This window comes from Pholis gunnellus (assembly GCF_910591455.1).
Source record: "Pholis gunnellus genome assembly, chromosome: 6".
Lineage (NCBI taxonomy): Eukaryota > Metazoa > Chordata > Actinopteri > Perciformes > Pholidae > Pholis > Pholis gunnellus.
In genome coordinates, this window is record NC_136532.1 from 26,746,198 (window position 1) to 26,763,256 (window position 17,059).

General features: G+C 41.2%; 4 protein-coding genes across 6 annotated transcripts; all 4 read left to right on the forward strand.

Moving 5' to 3' along the window:
- Positions 1–36: 36 nt before the first annotated feature.
- LOC306697294 (nuclear factor 7, brain-like) lies at positions 37–2,641 on the forward strand. Its single transcript, XM_079161111.1, has one exon. It carries the CDS (start codon positions 175–177, stop codon positions 1,585–1,587), a length of 1,413 nt encoding a protein of 470 aa, XP_079017237.1. The 5' UTR covers positions 37–174; the 3' UTR covers positions 1,588–2,641.
- On the forward strand, positions 91–16,616 carry LOC306697297 (interleukin-1 beta-like). 3 transcript variants are annotated; one of them, XM_079161117.1, is made up of 6 exons: positions 12,359–12,478; positions 13,824–14,019; positions 14,681–14,926; positions 15,446–15,610; positions 15,756–15,889; positions 16,003–16,616. In XM_079161117.1, exons 3-6 carry the CDS (start codon positions 14,707–14,709, stop codon positions 16,246–16,248), a joined length of 765 nt encoding a protein of 254 aa, XP_079017243.1. In that variant the 5' UTR covers positions 12,359–12,478; positions 13,824–14,019; positions 14,681–14,706; the 3' UTR covers positions 16,249–16,616. The 3 variants fall into 3 exon arrangements, with proteins under 3 accessions (XP_079017242.1, XP_079017243.1, XP_079017241.1); XM_079161116.1 differs by lacking the exon at positions 12,359–12,478 and adding an exon at positions 91–133 and having other exon boundaries at positions 13,824–14,926; XM_079161115.1 differs by having other exon boundaries at positions 13,824–14,926.
- On the forward strand, positions 3,984–4,868 carry LOC306697638 (interleukin-1 beta-like). The gene is made up of 2 exons (XM_079161648.1): positions 3,984–4,107; positions 4,220–4,868. Exons 1-2 carry the CDS (start codon positions 3,985–3,987, stop codon positions 4,463–4,465), a joined length of 369 nt encoding a protein of 122 aa, XP_079017774.1. The 5' UTR covers position 3,984; the 3' UTR covers positions 4,466–4,868.
- Positions 7,781–10,529, forward strand: LOC306697292 (nuclear factor 7, ovary-like). The gene has a single exon (XM_079161109.1). It carries the CDS (start codon positions 8,064–8,066, stop codon positions 9,489–9,491), a length of 1,428 nt encoding a protein of 475 aa, XP_079017235.1. The 5' UTR covers positions 7,781–8,063; the 3' UTR covers positions 9,492–10,529.
- Positions 16,617–17,059: the final 443 nt, after the last annotated feature.

Consider the following 17,059-nt stretch of genomic DNA (forward strand, 5'->3'; position numbering starts at 1 on the left):
CAGGTTATTGAAACTGAAAGAAGATTGTGCACATTGTTGAACAGAGCTGAGACGCCATTACAGGGTGTGAGATCTCTGCTGAAAACACACGTTTGGAGTATTTGAACCAGTGAAGAGACGGAACAGTAACTTGGTGAGTCTTGTTATTGAAAGATAGTTTAGATACCAAGACAAATGGCTGAAAGAGCTCTTGTTAAAGGTTACCTGAACTGCCATGTTTGTTCAGAGACGTTCAGAGATCCTGTGTCTCTGAGATGCAACCACAGCTTCTGTTCAAGCTGCCTGCAGCAATTCTGGAAACAAGCTAAAAACAAAAACTGTCCCATTTGTAAAAGAAGATCCTCAAAAGACTATCCATTTGTAAACTTTCCACTGAAGGAACTGTCTGACTCGTTTGCTGAGAGACAGAAAACTGGATCATCTGAGACAGAAACAGGAGAGAAGAAGGTGGAGGTGGTGTGTAGTAAACATGGAGAAGAGACTCAACTGTTCTGTGAGGATGAAGAGAGAGTTGTGTGTCCTGTCTGTGAGTTTTCTCTCCACCAGAGTCACAAGTTGGTTCCTTTAGAACAAGCAGTCAGTGACCTGAAGGACCAGCTGAGATCTGACTTAGAGTCTCTGCAGGACAAGAGGGACAAACACAAACAAGTGGAGAAAACATACGATGAAATGATTGAACACTCCAAGAAGCAGCTGTTGTCCACAGAGAGGCAGATCAGAGCAGAGTTCAACAAGCTCCACCAGTTCCTGAAAGAGGAAGAGGAGTCCAGACTGGCAGCTCTGAGGGAGGAAGAGCAGCAGAAGAGGAAGACTATCAGCAGAGAGATGAAGGTGATTCAGGAGCAGATCTCCTCTCTGTCAGACAGCATCTCTGCTGTTGAAGAAGACCTGCAGAAACACAACGTGTCATTCCTCAGCAGTTATAAAGCCACTCAGACCAGAGCCAGAGTCCAGAGCTCACTGTCAGACCCACAGCTGGTCTCAGGAGCGCTGATAGATGTGGCCCAACACCTGGGCAACCTGTCCTCCAGAGTCTGGGAGAAGATGGAGGTTAAGGTCCACTTCAGTTCTGTAGTTCTGGACCCAAACACTGCAGCCGACTGTCTCTATCTGTCTGATGATCTGACCAGTGTGAGATATGGAGACACACACCAGAAGCTTCCTCACAATCCAGAGAGAAACACTAATTATGCCAATGTTCTGGGCTCTGAGGGCTTCAGCTCAGGGAAACACAGCTGGGAGGTGGAGGTGGGAGACCATCCTAACTGGGTTGTAGGTTTGGTTAAAGAGTCAGCTGACAGGAAGGGAAAGATATTTGTTTCACCAAAATATGGAGTCTGGTGTTTAACTCATCGTAGTGGAGAATACACTGATGGATCTGGTCAGACTGTCAGAGTGAAGAAGAGTCTCCAGAGGATCAGAGTCCAGCTGGACTATGACATGGGGGACGTGTCCTTCTACGACCCTGAAGACATGACTCACATCTGCACTCACAGAGACACTTTCACTGAGAAACTCTTCCCATATTTAGGTATTGGAAAGTCTGGTGATGCTAAAACTGCTGATATCAAAATCTATCAAACCTGATGTTTCTCTGTGATGTTCAGACATGTTAGTGTTTGTTCAGACTTTACTCTGACTTCACTGTGTGTCAACATCTCATTGATAGAATCAATACAATCAACAGTTATGACAGAAAATCTACATCTACTCAATACAGAAGTTGCATTACATCATCAGGTGATAAACCTACAGGAACAATTAAAGGATGATTTTTAAATGACTTTTTGATTAAACTGGTTTTCAGCATCTTGTGTTTAATCAGAACACAATCTAACATTTAGTGAATCCACCAAACCAAACACTTTGTTTCCAGTTGTGTGTTTCTTTAACTTTGATCTTCATCAGACATCAGTTTTAGTTTCTAAGATTTCTGGATCTTCTGTTGAGTTATTTCAGGTTTGATGTTATAATTTCAGTGTTTTACACTTTACACTCAGAGTCTCAGAGGTTCAGTGAATCAAAACACATTCTGACTCTGATTGATTCTCTTTTTATGATTGAAATTGTTTTTCTTAACTGTCTCTATTGTCATCAACTACTCAACACATGAATCATTGTTTTAATCTGAAATTCATTTTTGGAAGTTAAAAAATTAAAGATGTAAGGATTTGTAGCAAAAATGTGTTAAAAATAAAAATGTTTAAGATAAAAGCTGTTAATTCAGATTATAATTGTGTTTGTTGACTTTTTATATTTTTCTGTTGAGTTATTTTAGTTTTGGATACCTTGTTATATTTGTCTGTTTTATTAGTTTTTTATGTTTAAATGAGATAAAGAGTGTAAATATAAAGTCTAAGAATCTAAAATACATCAAATATATATCATTACAAAATCAGGTGAACAGTATGGATCATAATAATATAAATGGGTTTTGATTCAGTCTGTAATTCTTTCAGAGCTTCTTCATTCTGTTTATGATGATTTCTGTAGTTTTTACATGATCAGTAACATGAACGATGAATTAAAATGTTTGTGATCAAAATAAAGGAACTTTAGTTTAAAACGTCTTATTTCATTGAATCAACTATATCTTTATAAATGTACATCAGATGGATGCTGCTTCATGACGTGTCATTAAATCACCAACAGTTTTTATTCACAATATTCTGTATGAAGTTGTTTCAAGTTTCTTTACAAACATCTGTAAAATATTCATGTGACAAATTACAAAGAATACAAATCATGAAAAACAATTAATCAACCAGATCATAACAGAAGACAATATTTAATCTGAAAACGTTAAATCTACACTTTTTAAATTTTCAAATCAACAGATTCCTCAGTGAAACTCTTTCAACATCAACATTGATGGACAGTCCAGCTGAATGAAGTTAATGTTCTTTAGTAAAGTCACGTGACTGATGAAGCGACTGTAGACAAAGAAAGCTGAATGGACCTCATACCTCCCTGATGAAGGCTCAGTAGCTGTAAACATGTGAGCAACAAAGAGTTGTGCAACTTGTTTCATGTTGATGGAGTTGTATTGATGCTCTCACTGGTCTGGACCTCACTGTGTGCATGTTCTCAACATTACAAACAGTCAGAAATCACATTTAAAAAGATGGTTCAACTTTACCTCCTACAACTTCACTGCTTCATCATCAACTCTGAGAAAGGACGTTTAAACAAATCATCATTTACAACAATCTGCTCAAGGAATGAGTCGCTGTTAGACTTTGTGTTTGTTAAACAGTCAAAGAAGCAGAATGATTGTGGTTGTTGATGATCTTTGTCATGTGAAGTTGTAACAGTGTGTTGATGCTCACGTCTGTTATAGACAGCCTCACTGAAGAGAGGGAGCACTGAGGGTTGTATACACACAACACATTGTTGAAGAAACGCGTTCACTGTTACATTTCATTCATCCTGTCACCTCCTGAATGCACTTCTCAGGGACAACATGCTCACATGTGCTCAATGTCATCAACGTTACTGAATGTGCAGCATGTGTACAGGATGTGACGGCACGGACACATTCTACTTCCTGTAAACGTCACAAGATGGAGACAAAGTCCGTGTTGTTCTTTGCTGCACAGGTTGATCAACAGCAGCACCTCTTAGCAGTTTCTGATGGATTCTTCTTTTCACACAGATCCTTCACAGAAACCTCATTGTGTTTGTCTGACGTGCTGTTTGTCCAGAGTAGCTCACAAATCCATAGTGGAATAGAAGCATAAAGCAGCAGCACCACTGGTGGAACTGATGATATTGGATGCTTTTAAAAATAAATCTCATAAATATATATATTTATATATATCATAACTACCTCCACGTCAAAGCAGTTTGATGCCTTTTACCTGTTGTACAAATGCTAATGTACCTTTAGTAAACTGCACTTAAAGTAGCATCATGACAGATAGTCCTTCAGTTCTCAATAAAGAGGAACCTCTACCCTCTCTTCTCTCCTCAGTTCTCCTGAACATGTCGACATACTTGCACCCTGCACCCAGCGTCGAGGGCAGAACGGTGGCTCTGGGCATCAAGGGCACAAATCTCTACCTGAGTTGCCGCAAAGACGGTGCCGAGCCAACTCTGCATCTGGAGGTAAAGCTCGTGACTCGTCACGCGATTCTCAGCGCACACTTTGTAGCGCTGTGAAAGGGTGATGCAGTGACCCTTTACGCAGACCCTGACCTTTACCTTTTCACACCCTCAGGCGGTGGAGAACAAGAGTCTGCTGAGCGGATTGGGCACGAGCATCAGCACGGACAGCGACATGGTGAGATTCCTCTTCTACAGACAGGACACCGGGGTGAACATCAGCACCCTCATGTCCGTCGCCTACCAGAACTGGTACATCAGCACGGCGCAGCAGGACAACAAGCCGCTGGCGATGTGCCTGGAGTCCGCCGAGCGCTCCCGAATCTTCAGCATCCGAGAGGAGGTCGAACGTCAGAGTTAGAAACCCGCCAAAGACGCCCAAAGTGGAACGTGGATCTGCATCTGGGGGTCAAGTTTGACCCTCTGGAGGAGACGTTATTTTGGGGGTGTTGAGCAGAGCGTAACAATAAACTGCACTTCAGCTATTGTGAGTCAGAAAAGCAACAAAGACACGATACGGCTGTCTGGTAAAACGTTGCGAGTATTCCAGAGCTTCTATTTACTGTTTGTACCAAGTACAGAAAGTGAAATGCTTCGTGTATTGACTTAAGTCAAGTTTCACCAGAAGATGGCATCATTGTGCTTCTCTGGTGAACACCCTGTGTATTTATTGTGCTGAATGACACGACACACTGTTAATGCTTTCATCTATTCATGTATTTATCTATTTATGCTCCATTTTAATATACATGTATATATTTATTTGGAAATCTGCGTACTAACAAGTATTTAAATGATGTGCAGTGAAATATTGAATAAAGCCTTGTAACTTATTTGGATTTGTGTCTTATATTTGTTCACTGAAATGATAAGGGACTTCACCATCAACATCAGCTGTCGCACATTTTCTAGAGACAGTTATTCTGATCAGATGATGAGCTGCAGTTCTGTCCTCCATCTAATATTTCTACACAACACAGAGACCCAGTAACCAACCAGTGTCACCATGTTCCTATGGCTGAATACTATTAGTACACTTCTGAGGTACTTTTACTGTACTTGAGTATTTACATTCTGAAAGAGTCCTCTGACGTTAGAGTTATCTTATAATATTATGGTCTTTATGGTCTATCAGGTTTTATTTTGATAGTCTATTTCCTTTTTTTATTTTGAAGTTCACTCGTCATGTGTCATGTTTAGTGTTACTTCCTGCTTTTGTGAGTTTCACCTCTTTAGATTGGCCTGTGCTGATCAGTTTCACCTTCATTATTGTTGAGTATGTTTAAACAGAGGGATGACTTTTATTTCTGTAAACAACCTAAATACTTGTCACAGAGTTTTCCCTGATTAGAAGCTCATGCATTGATGGAGTTTATGTATTTATCTTTGTATACTTTAGGACTTGTCAGTGGTGGAGAGTAACAAGTACATTTACTCGAGTACTGTCCTCAGAACGGCTCGTGAAGCACCTCCTTCACCTTCTCCAGGAAGTTGTCTTTGTTCAATGAGCCAATGTCCAGCACTCTGGTAACGCCCCTCGCTCTCGTCCTGAACAGGTTGTCGTCCTGATCAAACATCAGAGGAAGGCCGACGATGGGAACTCCACGGTAGATGGCCTCTTGAAGTCCGTTGGTTCCTCCGTTGGGCCACAAACACTCTGGTCTTTGTGTCCTAAGAGGACGTTTTTGGTGCAGCCAGTCCAGCAGCAAGGTGTTGTTGACCAGAGTAGACCGTCTCCTCCCAGTATGCCTCCAGATGACCTTCTGAGGGAACTGGGCAACAGCAGCAGCCACATGTTGTGCTACATCCTCAGGAAGAGTCTCCACCAAGGTCCCCGAGCTCATAACAAAGACTCCATGCTCTGCAGAGCTCTGGACAAAGTCCTCCAGATGCTGAGGAAGCAGCTTGGAGGGTTATTTGTACATTAACTGAGACACAAAATACTCACTAAATAAATTGCACATACATTTGGCCACTTTGACTTGTGATAAATAGGAGAATGTGAGATAAACAAATCAAATTTAAACATCAGCTTTGATTCTTTAACTTGTAGCGTCAGCGGCTTCTGCCCCGTTTCTAGGCGGGGAAGTCTTTCGCACCCAACACGGTGGTCACTCCGTCGGCTGTCCCACCTGCGAGGATATACGTTCCTCTTTGAGGTGTCGGAACAAGACCTTCAGCCTTTTATCTCACCCCGTAGCTAAATCGTTAGGATTTCAGAATGAATTGTCTTTTTGAAAGTCTTTTACGGCTAATGCCCGAGGCGCTCTCAATGGGATGCAACCCTAACACCCTGTATGTAATAGTCATGTACATCGTCTGTACTTTACTATTGCCTATTGTGAACATTCTCACCATTTTATGACTAACACTGCCAAGTCTTCACCCAGAGAACTCACCTTAAGCTCCTCTGCATGTTTCAGTCGTCACACCTTATCGCACCGTTAACGGACAGGGGAAGAGGGTTACATTGTTCTAAAGGACCAGAATACTGTGTTTGGTTTCAGACACTCACTAAATGTAAGGCTGTGTTTTTATTTCAGGTCTTCACACAAGATTCACATACAACAATTTCAATTCAATGAAACAGTTTCAGTGGCTACAATAACTAATTCAACACTCCTATTTTAATAAGTTCTCCTCTTTATCGGCTTTCACTGATTTTGCTATGAGGTATAATCCACTAGTTGGGGGAAACCGGCCCCCCTTTTTCTCCTCTCTGCTCCGCTCTGCTGTTCTCCTGTCGGTGCAGGAAGCTCAGTCAGCTCTCTGACATTCCTACTTTTTTGGGATTCTATCTCTCCTTTTCATGCTGTCGTCTGATAGCAAAAGGGTCTGAGTTTGGGTAAATAAAAGGGTCTTGTTTTGCTCTATTTTTGGGGGGTAAGACCCCTAAGGATCTAGTGGGGAAAAGGTCCATCTCTGAGGGGGTAAGACCCCTAAAGGGTCTTCTGTTCCCTTTAGAGTGGGTAAGAAGTATGTCCCACTCTCTAGTTGGGGTAGAAGACCAAATCTCACAGTTTTCCTGCTGCTTTTTCTGCTGCTCTAAGGCTGGAACCTCCTCCAGTTCATGTGTCACTCACACACGAGTCCTCCTCTCTCTAGAGCTGACACAGAGTGGAACTGGTTGTAACTGGTTTGATCCTGTTCAGAAGAGTAAGGATTCTAAAAGTTTGGAGAGACTATTTTATACAAGGCATCTATGCAGTTTATATGTTAATCACAGCTATCATAAAATAAAACAAGTTATATTATGATGGTTATAAAAAGTGTAAACGCGCTATATGTTGTGATGGTTATACTTTGAACTCAAAAAGGTTACAGGTTATATTAGCTATACTTTTATGCTTTCATACTTTTCTACGATCTTTCTACAAAGTGCAGGTTCAGAGTGAGATCTTTATTTCGTCCGTCTGTATGAAATGAACACAGTCATGAAGAGATTTTAGCACAACATGTTTCCTGTTACAGCGGCTGTAAAACTAAATATGCAGTAAAACTGGTTTAGTGTCAGTGAGCCTGTTGAAATGTTCAGTCCTCAACACGACAATCTTCTCTTTGTTTCTGGTATTTTATGATCAGTTCTATTCTTTGTTTAGTGAAACTAAAAACGAGACTTTAGTTTTGGATTTAACTTTGAAACAACAAAAGCTTTTGTGAGGAATATTTTCTTAATCAAGAGGAAAATATTTACCTCAGAAAGACATCATGACATCATCTGCTGGTGACTAATTTACATCACAGCATTTCCTCCTAACAAGTACAATAACAAGTACTCCTGTCACACAGGTTTGTGGAAATGAAAGAAGATGTTGACATTGTTGAACAGAGCTGAGACGCCATTACAGGGTGTGAGATCTCTGCTGGAAACACACGTTTGGAGTATTTGAACCAGTGAAGACACGGAACAGTAACTTGGTGAGTCTTGTTATTGAAAGATAGTTTAGATACCAAGACAAATGGCTGAGAAAACCGCTCTTGTTAAAAGTTTCCTGAACTGCCATGTTTGTTCAGAGACGTTCAGAGATCCTGTGTCTCTGAGCTGCAACCACAGCTTCTGTTCAAGCTGCCTGCAGCAATTCTGGAAACAAGCTAAAAACAAAAACTGTCCCATTTGTAAAAGAAAATCCTCAAAAGACTATCCAGGAATTAACTTTTCACTGAAGGAACTGTCTGACTCGTTTGTTGAGAGACAGAAAACTGGATCATCTGAGACAGTGAAAGGAGAGAAGAAGGTGGAGGTGGTGTGTAGTAAACATGGAGAAGAGACTAAACTGTTCTGTGAGGATGAAGAGAGAGTTGTGTGTTCTGTCTGTGAGTTTTCTCTCCACCAGAGTCACAAGGTGGTTCCTTTAGAACAAGCAGTCAGTGACCTGAAGGACCAGCTGAGATCTGACTTAGAGTCTCTGCAGGACAAGAGGCACAAACACAAACAAGTGGAGGAAACATACGATGAAATGATTGAACACTCCAAGAAGCAGCTGTTGTCCACAGAGAGGCAGATCAGAGCAGAGTTCAACAAGCTCCACCAGTTCCTGAAAGAGGAAGAGGAGTCCAGACTGGCAGCTCTGAGGGAGGAAGAGCAGCAGAAGAGGAAGACTATCAGCAGAGAGATGAAGGTGATTCAGGAGCAGATCTCCTCTCTGTCAGACAGCATCTCTGCTGTTGAAGAAGACCTGCAGAAACACAACGTGTCATTCCTCAGCAGTTATAAAGCCACTCAGACCAGAGCCAGAGTCCAGAGCTCACTGTCAGACCCACAGCTGGTCTCAGGAGCGCTGATAGATGTGGCCCAACACCTGGGCAACCTGTCCTCCAGAGTCTGGGAGAAGATGGAGGTTAAGGTCCACTTCAGTTCTGTAGTTCTGGACCCAAACACTGCAAACCCCAGGCTCTATCTGTCTGATGATCTGACCAGTGTGAGACATGGAGACACAAACCAGAAGCTTCCTCACAATCCAGAGAGATTCACTTATTATGCCAATGTTCTGGGCTCTGAGGGCTTCAGCTCAGGGAAACACAGCTGGGAGGTGGAGGTGGGAGACCATCCTATCTGGACTGTAGGTTTGGTTAAAGAGTCAGTTGACAGGAAGGGAGAGCGATTTGCTTCACCAGAATATGGAGTCTGGTGTTTACGTCATCGTAGTGGAAAATACACTAATGGATCTCGTCAGACTGTCAGAGTGAAGAAGAGTCTCCAGAGGATCAGAGTCCAGCTGGACTATGACATGGGGGATGTGTCCTTCTACGACCCTGAAGACATGACTCTCATCTGCACTCTCAGAGACACTTTCACTGAGAAACTCTTCCCATTGTTCAGTATTGGAGAGTCTGTTGATGCTAAAACTGCTGATATCAAAATCTATCAACCTGATGTTTCTCTGTGATGTTCAGACATGTTAGTGTTTGTTCAGACTTTACTCTGACTTCACTGTGTGTCAACATCTCATTGATAGAATCAATACAATCAACAGTTATGACAGAAAATCTACATCTACTCAATACAGAAGTTGCATTACATCATCAGGTGATAAACCTACAGGAACAATTAAAGGATGATTTTTAAATGACTTTTTGATTAAACTGGTTTTCAGCATCTTGTGTTTAATCAGAACACAATCTAACATTTAGTGAATCCACCAAACCAAACACTTTGTTTCCAGTTGTGTGTTTCTTTAACTTTGATCTTCATCAGACATCAGTTTTAGTTTCTAAGATTTCTGGATCTTCTGTTGAGTTATTTCAGGTTTGATGTTATAATTTCAGTGTTTTACACTTTACACTCAGAGTCTCAGAGGTTCAGTGAATCAAAACACATTCTGACTCTGATTGATTCTCTTTTTATCATTGAAATTGTTTTTCTTAACTGTCTCTATTGTCATCAACTACTCAACACATGAATCATTGTTTTAATTTGAAATTAATTGGAAGTTAAAAAATTAAAGATGTAAGGATTTGTAGCAAAAATGTGTTAAAAATAAAAATGTTTAAGATAAAAGATTTTAATTCAGATTATAATTGTGTTTGTTGACTTTTTATATTTTTCTGTTGAGTTATTTTAGTTTTGGATACCGTGTTATATTTGTCTGTTTTATTAGTTTTTTATGTTTAAATGAGATAAAGAGTGTAAATATAAAGTCTAAGAATCTAAAATACATCAAATATATATCATTACAAAATCAGGTGAACAGTATGGATCATAATAATATAAATGGGTTTTGATTCAGTCTGTAATTCTTTCAGAGCTTCTTCATTCTGTTTATGATGATTTCTGTAGTTTTTACATGATCAGTAACATGAACGATGAATTAAAATGTTTGTGATCAAAATAAAGGAACTTTAGTTTAAAACGTCTTATTTCATTGAATCAACTATATCTTTATAAATGTACATCAGATGGATGCTGCTTCATGACGTGTCATTAAATCACCAACAGTTTTTATTCACAATATTCTGTATGAAGTTGTTTCAAGTTTCTTTACAAACATCTGTGAAATATTCATGTGACAAATTACAAAGAATACAAATCATGAAAAACAATTAATCAACCAGATCATAACAGAAGACAATATTTAATCTGAAAACGTTAAATCTACACTTTTTAAATTTTCAAATCAACAGATTCCTCAGTGAAACTCTTTCAACATCAACATTGATGGACAGTCCAGCTGAATGAAGTTAATGTTCTTTAGTAAAGTCACGTGACTGATGAAGCGACTGTAGACAAAGAAAGCTGAATGGACCTCATACCTCCCTGATGAAGGCTCAGTAGCTGTAAACATGTGAGCAACAAAGAGTTGTGCAACTTGTTTCATGTTGATGGAGTTGTATTGATGCTCTCACTGGTCTGGACCTCACTGTGTGCGTGTTCTCAACATTAGAAACAGTCAGAAATCACATTTAAAAAGATGCTTCAACTTTACCTCCTACAACTTCACTGCTTCATCATCAACTCTGAGAAAGGATGTTTAAACAAATCATCATTTACAACAATCTCCTCAAGGAATGAGTCGCTGTTAGACTTTGTGTTTGTTAAACAGTCAAAGAAGCAGAATGATTGTGGTTGTTGATGATCTTTGTCATGTGAAGTTGTAACAGTGTGTTGATGCTCACGTCTGTTATAGACAGCCTCACTGAAGAGAGGGAGCACTGAGGGTTGTATACACACAACACATTGTTTAAGAAACGCGTTCACTGTTACATTTCATTCATCCTGTCACCTACTGAATGCACTTCTCAGGGACAACATGCTCACATGTGCTCAATGTCATCAACGTTACTGAATGTGCAGCATGTGTACAGGATGTGACGGCACGGACACATTCTACTTCCTGTAAACGTCACAAGATGGAGACAAAGTCCGTGTTGTTCTTTGCTGCACAGGTTGATCAACAGCAGCACCTCTTAGCAGTTTCTGATGGATTCTTCTTTTCACACAGATCCTTCACAGAAACCTCATTGTGTTTGTCTGACGTGCTGTTTGTCCAGAGTAGCTCACAAATCCATCACTGCTGTGGCTCTTGATGTTGTTGTTGCTTCATCAGCCACCAATTTAGTCAAATAATCTCACACGTTATTCAGATTGATTTATATGCTCCCCAGAGAATGAAGAATAGGGTGTGTTCCAGGCTGGCTGGCTCCTCCCACAACCAATTCCTAATCAGTGCCAGCATATTGCAGCCACCGGTTGGCATGGCCTTATCACTTTTTGGCCCCCGTCCTGTTCCTGTGGCTGCTCGTAGTGGTCTTCGTATTAAAGAAACCTAAGATAATACTTTAATGATAATTCACAAGTGATCCAGCAGCATGTTAAGCAGTTATAAAGTAATTAAAATAATTACAAATTATACACATAGATGCATCAATAGTTATAATCCAATAATGTAATAAATATTACTCTGCAATGTACCATTCACGTAACAATCATGCATAACTTTCACTTTTTGGTAATTTATATTTCTAATACTTTTGCACTTTTCTTTTCTATTCAGGACACATTATACACCTCCAGAGTCATGTAAGGACAGGAAACAATTGCAGGTCTGAAGGAAAACTCCCATGAGCACCTGTTCAACTTGTACGCCCCTTTCTTCGTTTACATTCTCTGCTCCATTCGCCGCTGGATTTTAGCGCATGCGCGAGATTTCAAATCGTCCAATGAGACAAGAGGAGCTGTTCACTCCCGGCAGTTTCAAAACCGGAAGAGCGAGCTCGGTTGTTATGAAGCTAACGTTACTTTAGCATGTCCTAAAACCACCACAACAACAAGTCAATCAATCCATTTGTAATACATTTATTTGGTCAATAGGAATAAACTGAAGTTTGATAGACATGGAAGAAGAAGAAGAGACCGTATCGATACTTTCCAGAAAAGGTTAGCGAGTGAATGAAAGCTAAATACGTTCGTTAACGTTAGCTAGCTAGCTATGAGCTAACGCTAGCTATTAGTTAGCTAGCAAACGCCACGTCTAAATAAATGTAACGTTACGTAACTGCACTGTCTAAGAGGAAGCTGGAAGTTGAGGAACTAAACCTAACAGATGCATTAAACGTGGGGGCAGGACATGTACTACAATACGTGAAAGAAACAGGATTGAGCTAAATAATTAAAATCACTGAAATGATGGATCTCCACTTTTGTTGTTGTTTGTTTTTATTTTGTTTTGTTTGTTTTTTGTTTTGTTTTGTAAGGGGATAGGGTTCTCTGGTCCACACTCCAATACAGTAGGTGGCGGGAATGCACCTTTCACTGGATGCCATCCGCCATAAAACTTAAAAGAAGAAGAAGAAGATGCACTGTCTAACAATATTGACGTTATTGCATCAAACGTTAACATAAACTAGCAGTAATGCTGTGGGCTTATGCTGATGCTGAACCTTTATAACGTTACAAACAATGATGCAGTCTTTTCATTGGTCTCTTTAATCACGTGGCTTTGTGAACACGCATTACAGGTATCGGTGCTTCACTGTAGTAGAAAACAAGCTCTGCCAGGGATGGATTTATACCTAAAATAAAGAGCGCTTTGAACATAATTATAATTACATGTTAAATTACCTGTATGCAACAAGACTGCAAACAAGTTATTCATGTATCATAGCTTATTTGGCCTATTATTGTTATTTATTAATCGTTTTTTCTGAAAACTATCCAAAACACAAAGATATACTTTAATAATGAATCTAAATCCTCTCTAAATGCAGCATACATGTCTCACCAATCCACAGCCAGATGGCAGCAGGTGTCTACACAGTTATTCACATACTTTTAAAGAATCATCTCTATTCGGTTCATCAGTTTCATCACAAGCTTTACTTGCTTTTTTTCTGTCCATTGCGTCCCATAAAGGGGAACTGATCTGTAGTTCAGCGTGCTGGCTGTAATGAACATACTGTATTTGTTTATATTGTGAATGTTTGATTTGTTCGTGAGTTCACCTAAAGAGAGCTCACAAAACGTTTAGTAGATTTCTGCATCTACAATGAATGTGTACGCAGACACATTCATGATGCGCTCCAGCATGTGGCTGGATAGTAGTTCATTACTGTCGTTCAAACACTAAGCATGAAAGTATAATGAGAGTTGTTTGTCCAGAGTCAAATGTTAAAGGAATCAACCCCAGTTTGTCCTGGGACCTCAGTCATTCCACTTCCTCTCCCCTTTGTGTCTCTCTGCTGTGCTTTCAATGGAACCCTCTGCTCTATTGTTTGGTGTCAAGGAGAAAGCTTCAGGAGTGGCGGGAGGCCAAGAGTATTTCCTACAAGCGTCCCCCAATGCCGGTGCAACCTCAGGTCCGGCGCACTGTGGCCGCGCTCCAGCCTTTCTGGGGAGCCATGAACGAGGGAGACGAGGCCCACTCCCTCATCCGTGCCGTGGACCGGTCCCCGGCCGACTGCATCAAATTGCTGGGAGAGGTACGTGCTGTTGAGGGAGGGATTTCTTCCTCTTTGGTTTCTCTGGCCTTCTTAGTCACAAGTTACTGGAAGTTATGTGGCGGACATTGTCGGATGGGCTCTGCATACTCGGAGGAGGGTAAATCAATTTATGACTCCAAAGTGAATTAGTTGGTCTGAACGCGACCAAACAGTTTCAACCTTTCTCCAAATGGACAGACTTGTAGCCGTGCTAGAGGTCTGCTGTTATACAGACAGCTGAAATGTGATAATTGTTGACATTTGCACACTTTTATACTCCAGGAAGTTTGTGTAGATAATGAAAGCCGAGAGCTTCTGCTAGAAGTTAACACACAACCAGCTCGTTGGTTGAAGCATACTGATGCTGTTTCTCTCCCTGTGTGAGTTGTGACTCGAGTCTTCCTCGCTCCCTCAGGGTTGCCCTCCAGACCAGGTGAGGGAGGTTCAGTAGTGCATCATAAATCACTGCAGCAGCACACACAGATGTACAATAACTTTTAGAACTGAGCGTAAACCAGTAAACAATTGTATTTAAGGTTATTGAATACAACATTTAGGGGGAAAAAAGGGGGAATAAATAGCAAAACAGTAGAAGTTTACCTGAAAATGCTGCTGTATTTCCCTACATGTTTCGTGACACTGTACATTCATCTTCCTGCAGATCTTCCTTGCTTCAGAAAACAAAAGATGGAATCCGAGATGAAATGCAACGTGAGCGAGATGTGGAGCCCCGAGATGCCCAAAGGACTGGACTTTGAGATCTCCCATCACCCGCTGACAATGAGGCACGTGGCCAACCTCGTCATCGCCATGGAGAGGTTTAAGGGCAGCAGCTCAGAATCCCCGATGAGCACCGAATTCAGAGACGAGGACCTGCTCAACATCATGCTGGAGAGCATCGTGGAAGGTAAGCACACGGAGGAGACTTTATTTCAACAATTTCACATCAACAAAAGGGACTTTCTGTGCTGGTTTCTCTGTTAGCACAGAGGTTAAACTCTGTTACCAACACTTACAAGTTCCTGAAAAGATAAATAAATCTGTATATTATGTAAAAACAGAAATGCTGCCATCTAAGTCCTCTACCATCAACAGTTTACATGATCTTGTTGGCCTTCACTTACTTGTTTATCACAGATCCATCCACACGTTCCTTCATTTATTGCTTTGTTTGACTGACGTCTCTTTTACTGTTTCAGTAGTTTTGTTTCACTTAATCTACGCTGAGTCAGAAATCACCTCAATGAATTTATCTGCAATGAAGTTCTTGATAATCTGCAGTAAATTACCCAGAGAGGTGCTCACATTTCTGACCCATTTGTGCAGCAAGAGACTAAATCTATTTCAGCTGTTTGTTTGCAATTCCTGCTGCTTCCTAAAGAAAGAAGACAACATCACTAATCAGGTGCGCCTCTTTTTCCCTCAGAGGAAATTGTGTTTGAGCGTGGTTCAGCTCCACAGCTTCAGGTCAGCTGGACGGGCGAGGAGCAGTGCAGCATGTACGACGGAGAGAAGAGGAGCTTAGTTCAGGTCCAGAACAGCATGGAGCTCCACGCAGTGATGCTGCAGGGAGGCGCCGAGACCAAAAAAGGTGATTACATGTGACAGTTAGATCATTCATAGACTAAGTTAATGGTAGATATTTAAATTCACTTAAAGCACTTAAAGTAGCACCATGACAGATAGTCCTTCAGTTCTCAATAAAGAGGAACCTCTACCCTCTCTTCTCTCCTCAGTTCTCCTGAACATGTCGACATACTTGCACCCTGCACCCAGCGTCGAGGGCAGAACGGTGGCTCTGGGCATCAAGGGCACAAATCTCTACCTGAGTTGCCGCAAAGACGGTGCCGAGCCAACTCTGCATCTGGAGGTAAAGCTCGTGACTCGTCACACAGATTCTCAGCGCACACTTTGTAGCGCTATGAAAGGGTGATGCAGTGACCCTTTACGCAGACCCTGACCTTTACCTTTTCACACCCTCAGGCGGTGGAGAACAAGAGTCTGCTGAGCGGATTGGGCACGAGCATCAGCACGGACAGCGACATGGTGAGATTCCTCTTCTACAGACAGGACACCGGGGTGAACATCAGCACCCTCATGTCCGTCGCCTACCAGAACTGGTACATCAGCACGGCGCAGCAGGACAACAAGCCGCTGGCGATGTGCCTGGAGTCCGCCGAGCGCTCCCGAATCTTCAGCATCCGAGAGGAGGTCGAACGTCAGAGTTAGAAACCCGCCAAAGACGCCCAAAGTGGAACGTGGATCTGCATCTGGGGGTCAAGTTTGACCCTCTGGAGGAGACGTTATTTTGGGGGTGTTGAACAGAGCGTAACAATAAACTGCACTTCAGCTATTGTGAGTCAGAAAAGCAACAAAGACACGATACGGCTGTCTGGTAAAACGTTGCGAGTATTCCAGAGCTTCTATTTACTGTTTGTACCAAGTACAGAAAGTGAAATGCTTCGTGTATTGACTTAAGTCAAGTTTCACCAGAAGATGGCATCATTGTGCTTCTCTGGTGAACACCCTGTGTATTTATTGTGCTGAATGACACGACACACTGTTAATGCTTTCATCTATTCATGTATTTATCTATTTATGCACCATTTTAATATACATGTATATATTTATTTGGAAATCTGCGTACTAACAAGTATTTAAATGATGTCCAGTGAAATATATTTAATAAAGCCTTGTAACTTATTTGGATTTGTGTCTTATATTTGTTCACTGAAATGATAAGGGACTTCACCATCAACATCAGCTGTCGCACATTTTCTAGAGACAGTTATTCTGATCAGATGATGAGCTGCAGTTCTGTCCTCCATCTAATATTTCTACAGAACACAGAGACCCAGTAACCAACCAGTGTCACCGTGTTCCTATGGCTGAATACTATTAGTACACTTCTGAGGTACTTTAAACTGCTCCATAAAACACATAACAGAAAGGACGTACAGGGCAACATGAGTATCTGTGTCAGTCCAGGTTTTCTTTCCTCCCACCAAACACTTTGCTCCTCAATCGTTTCACTGTTAAA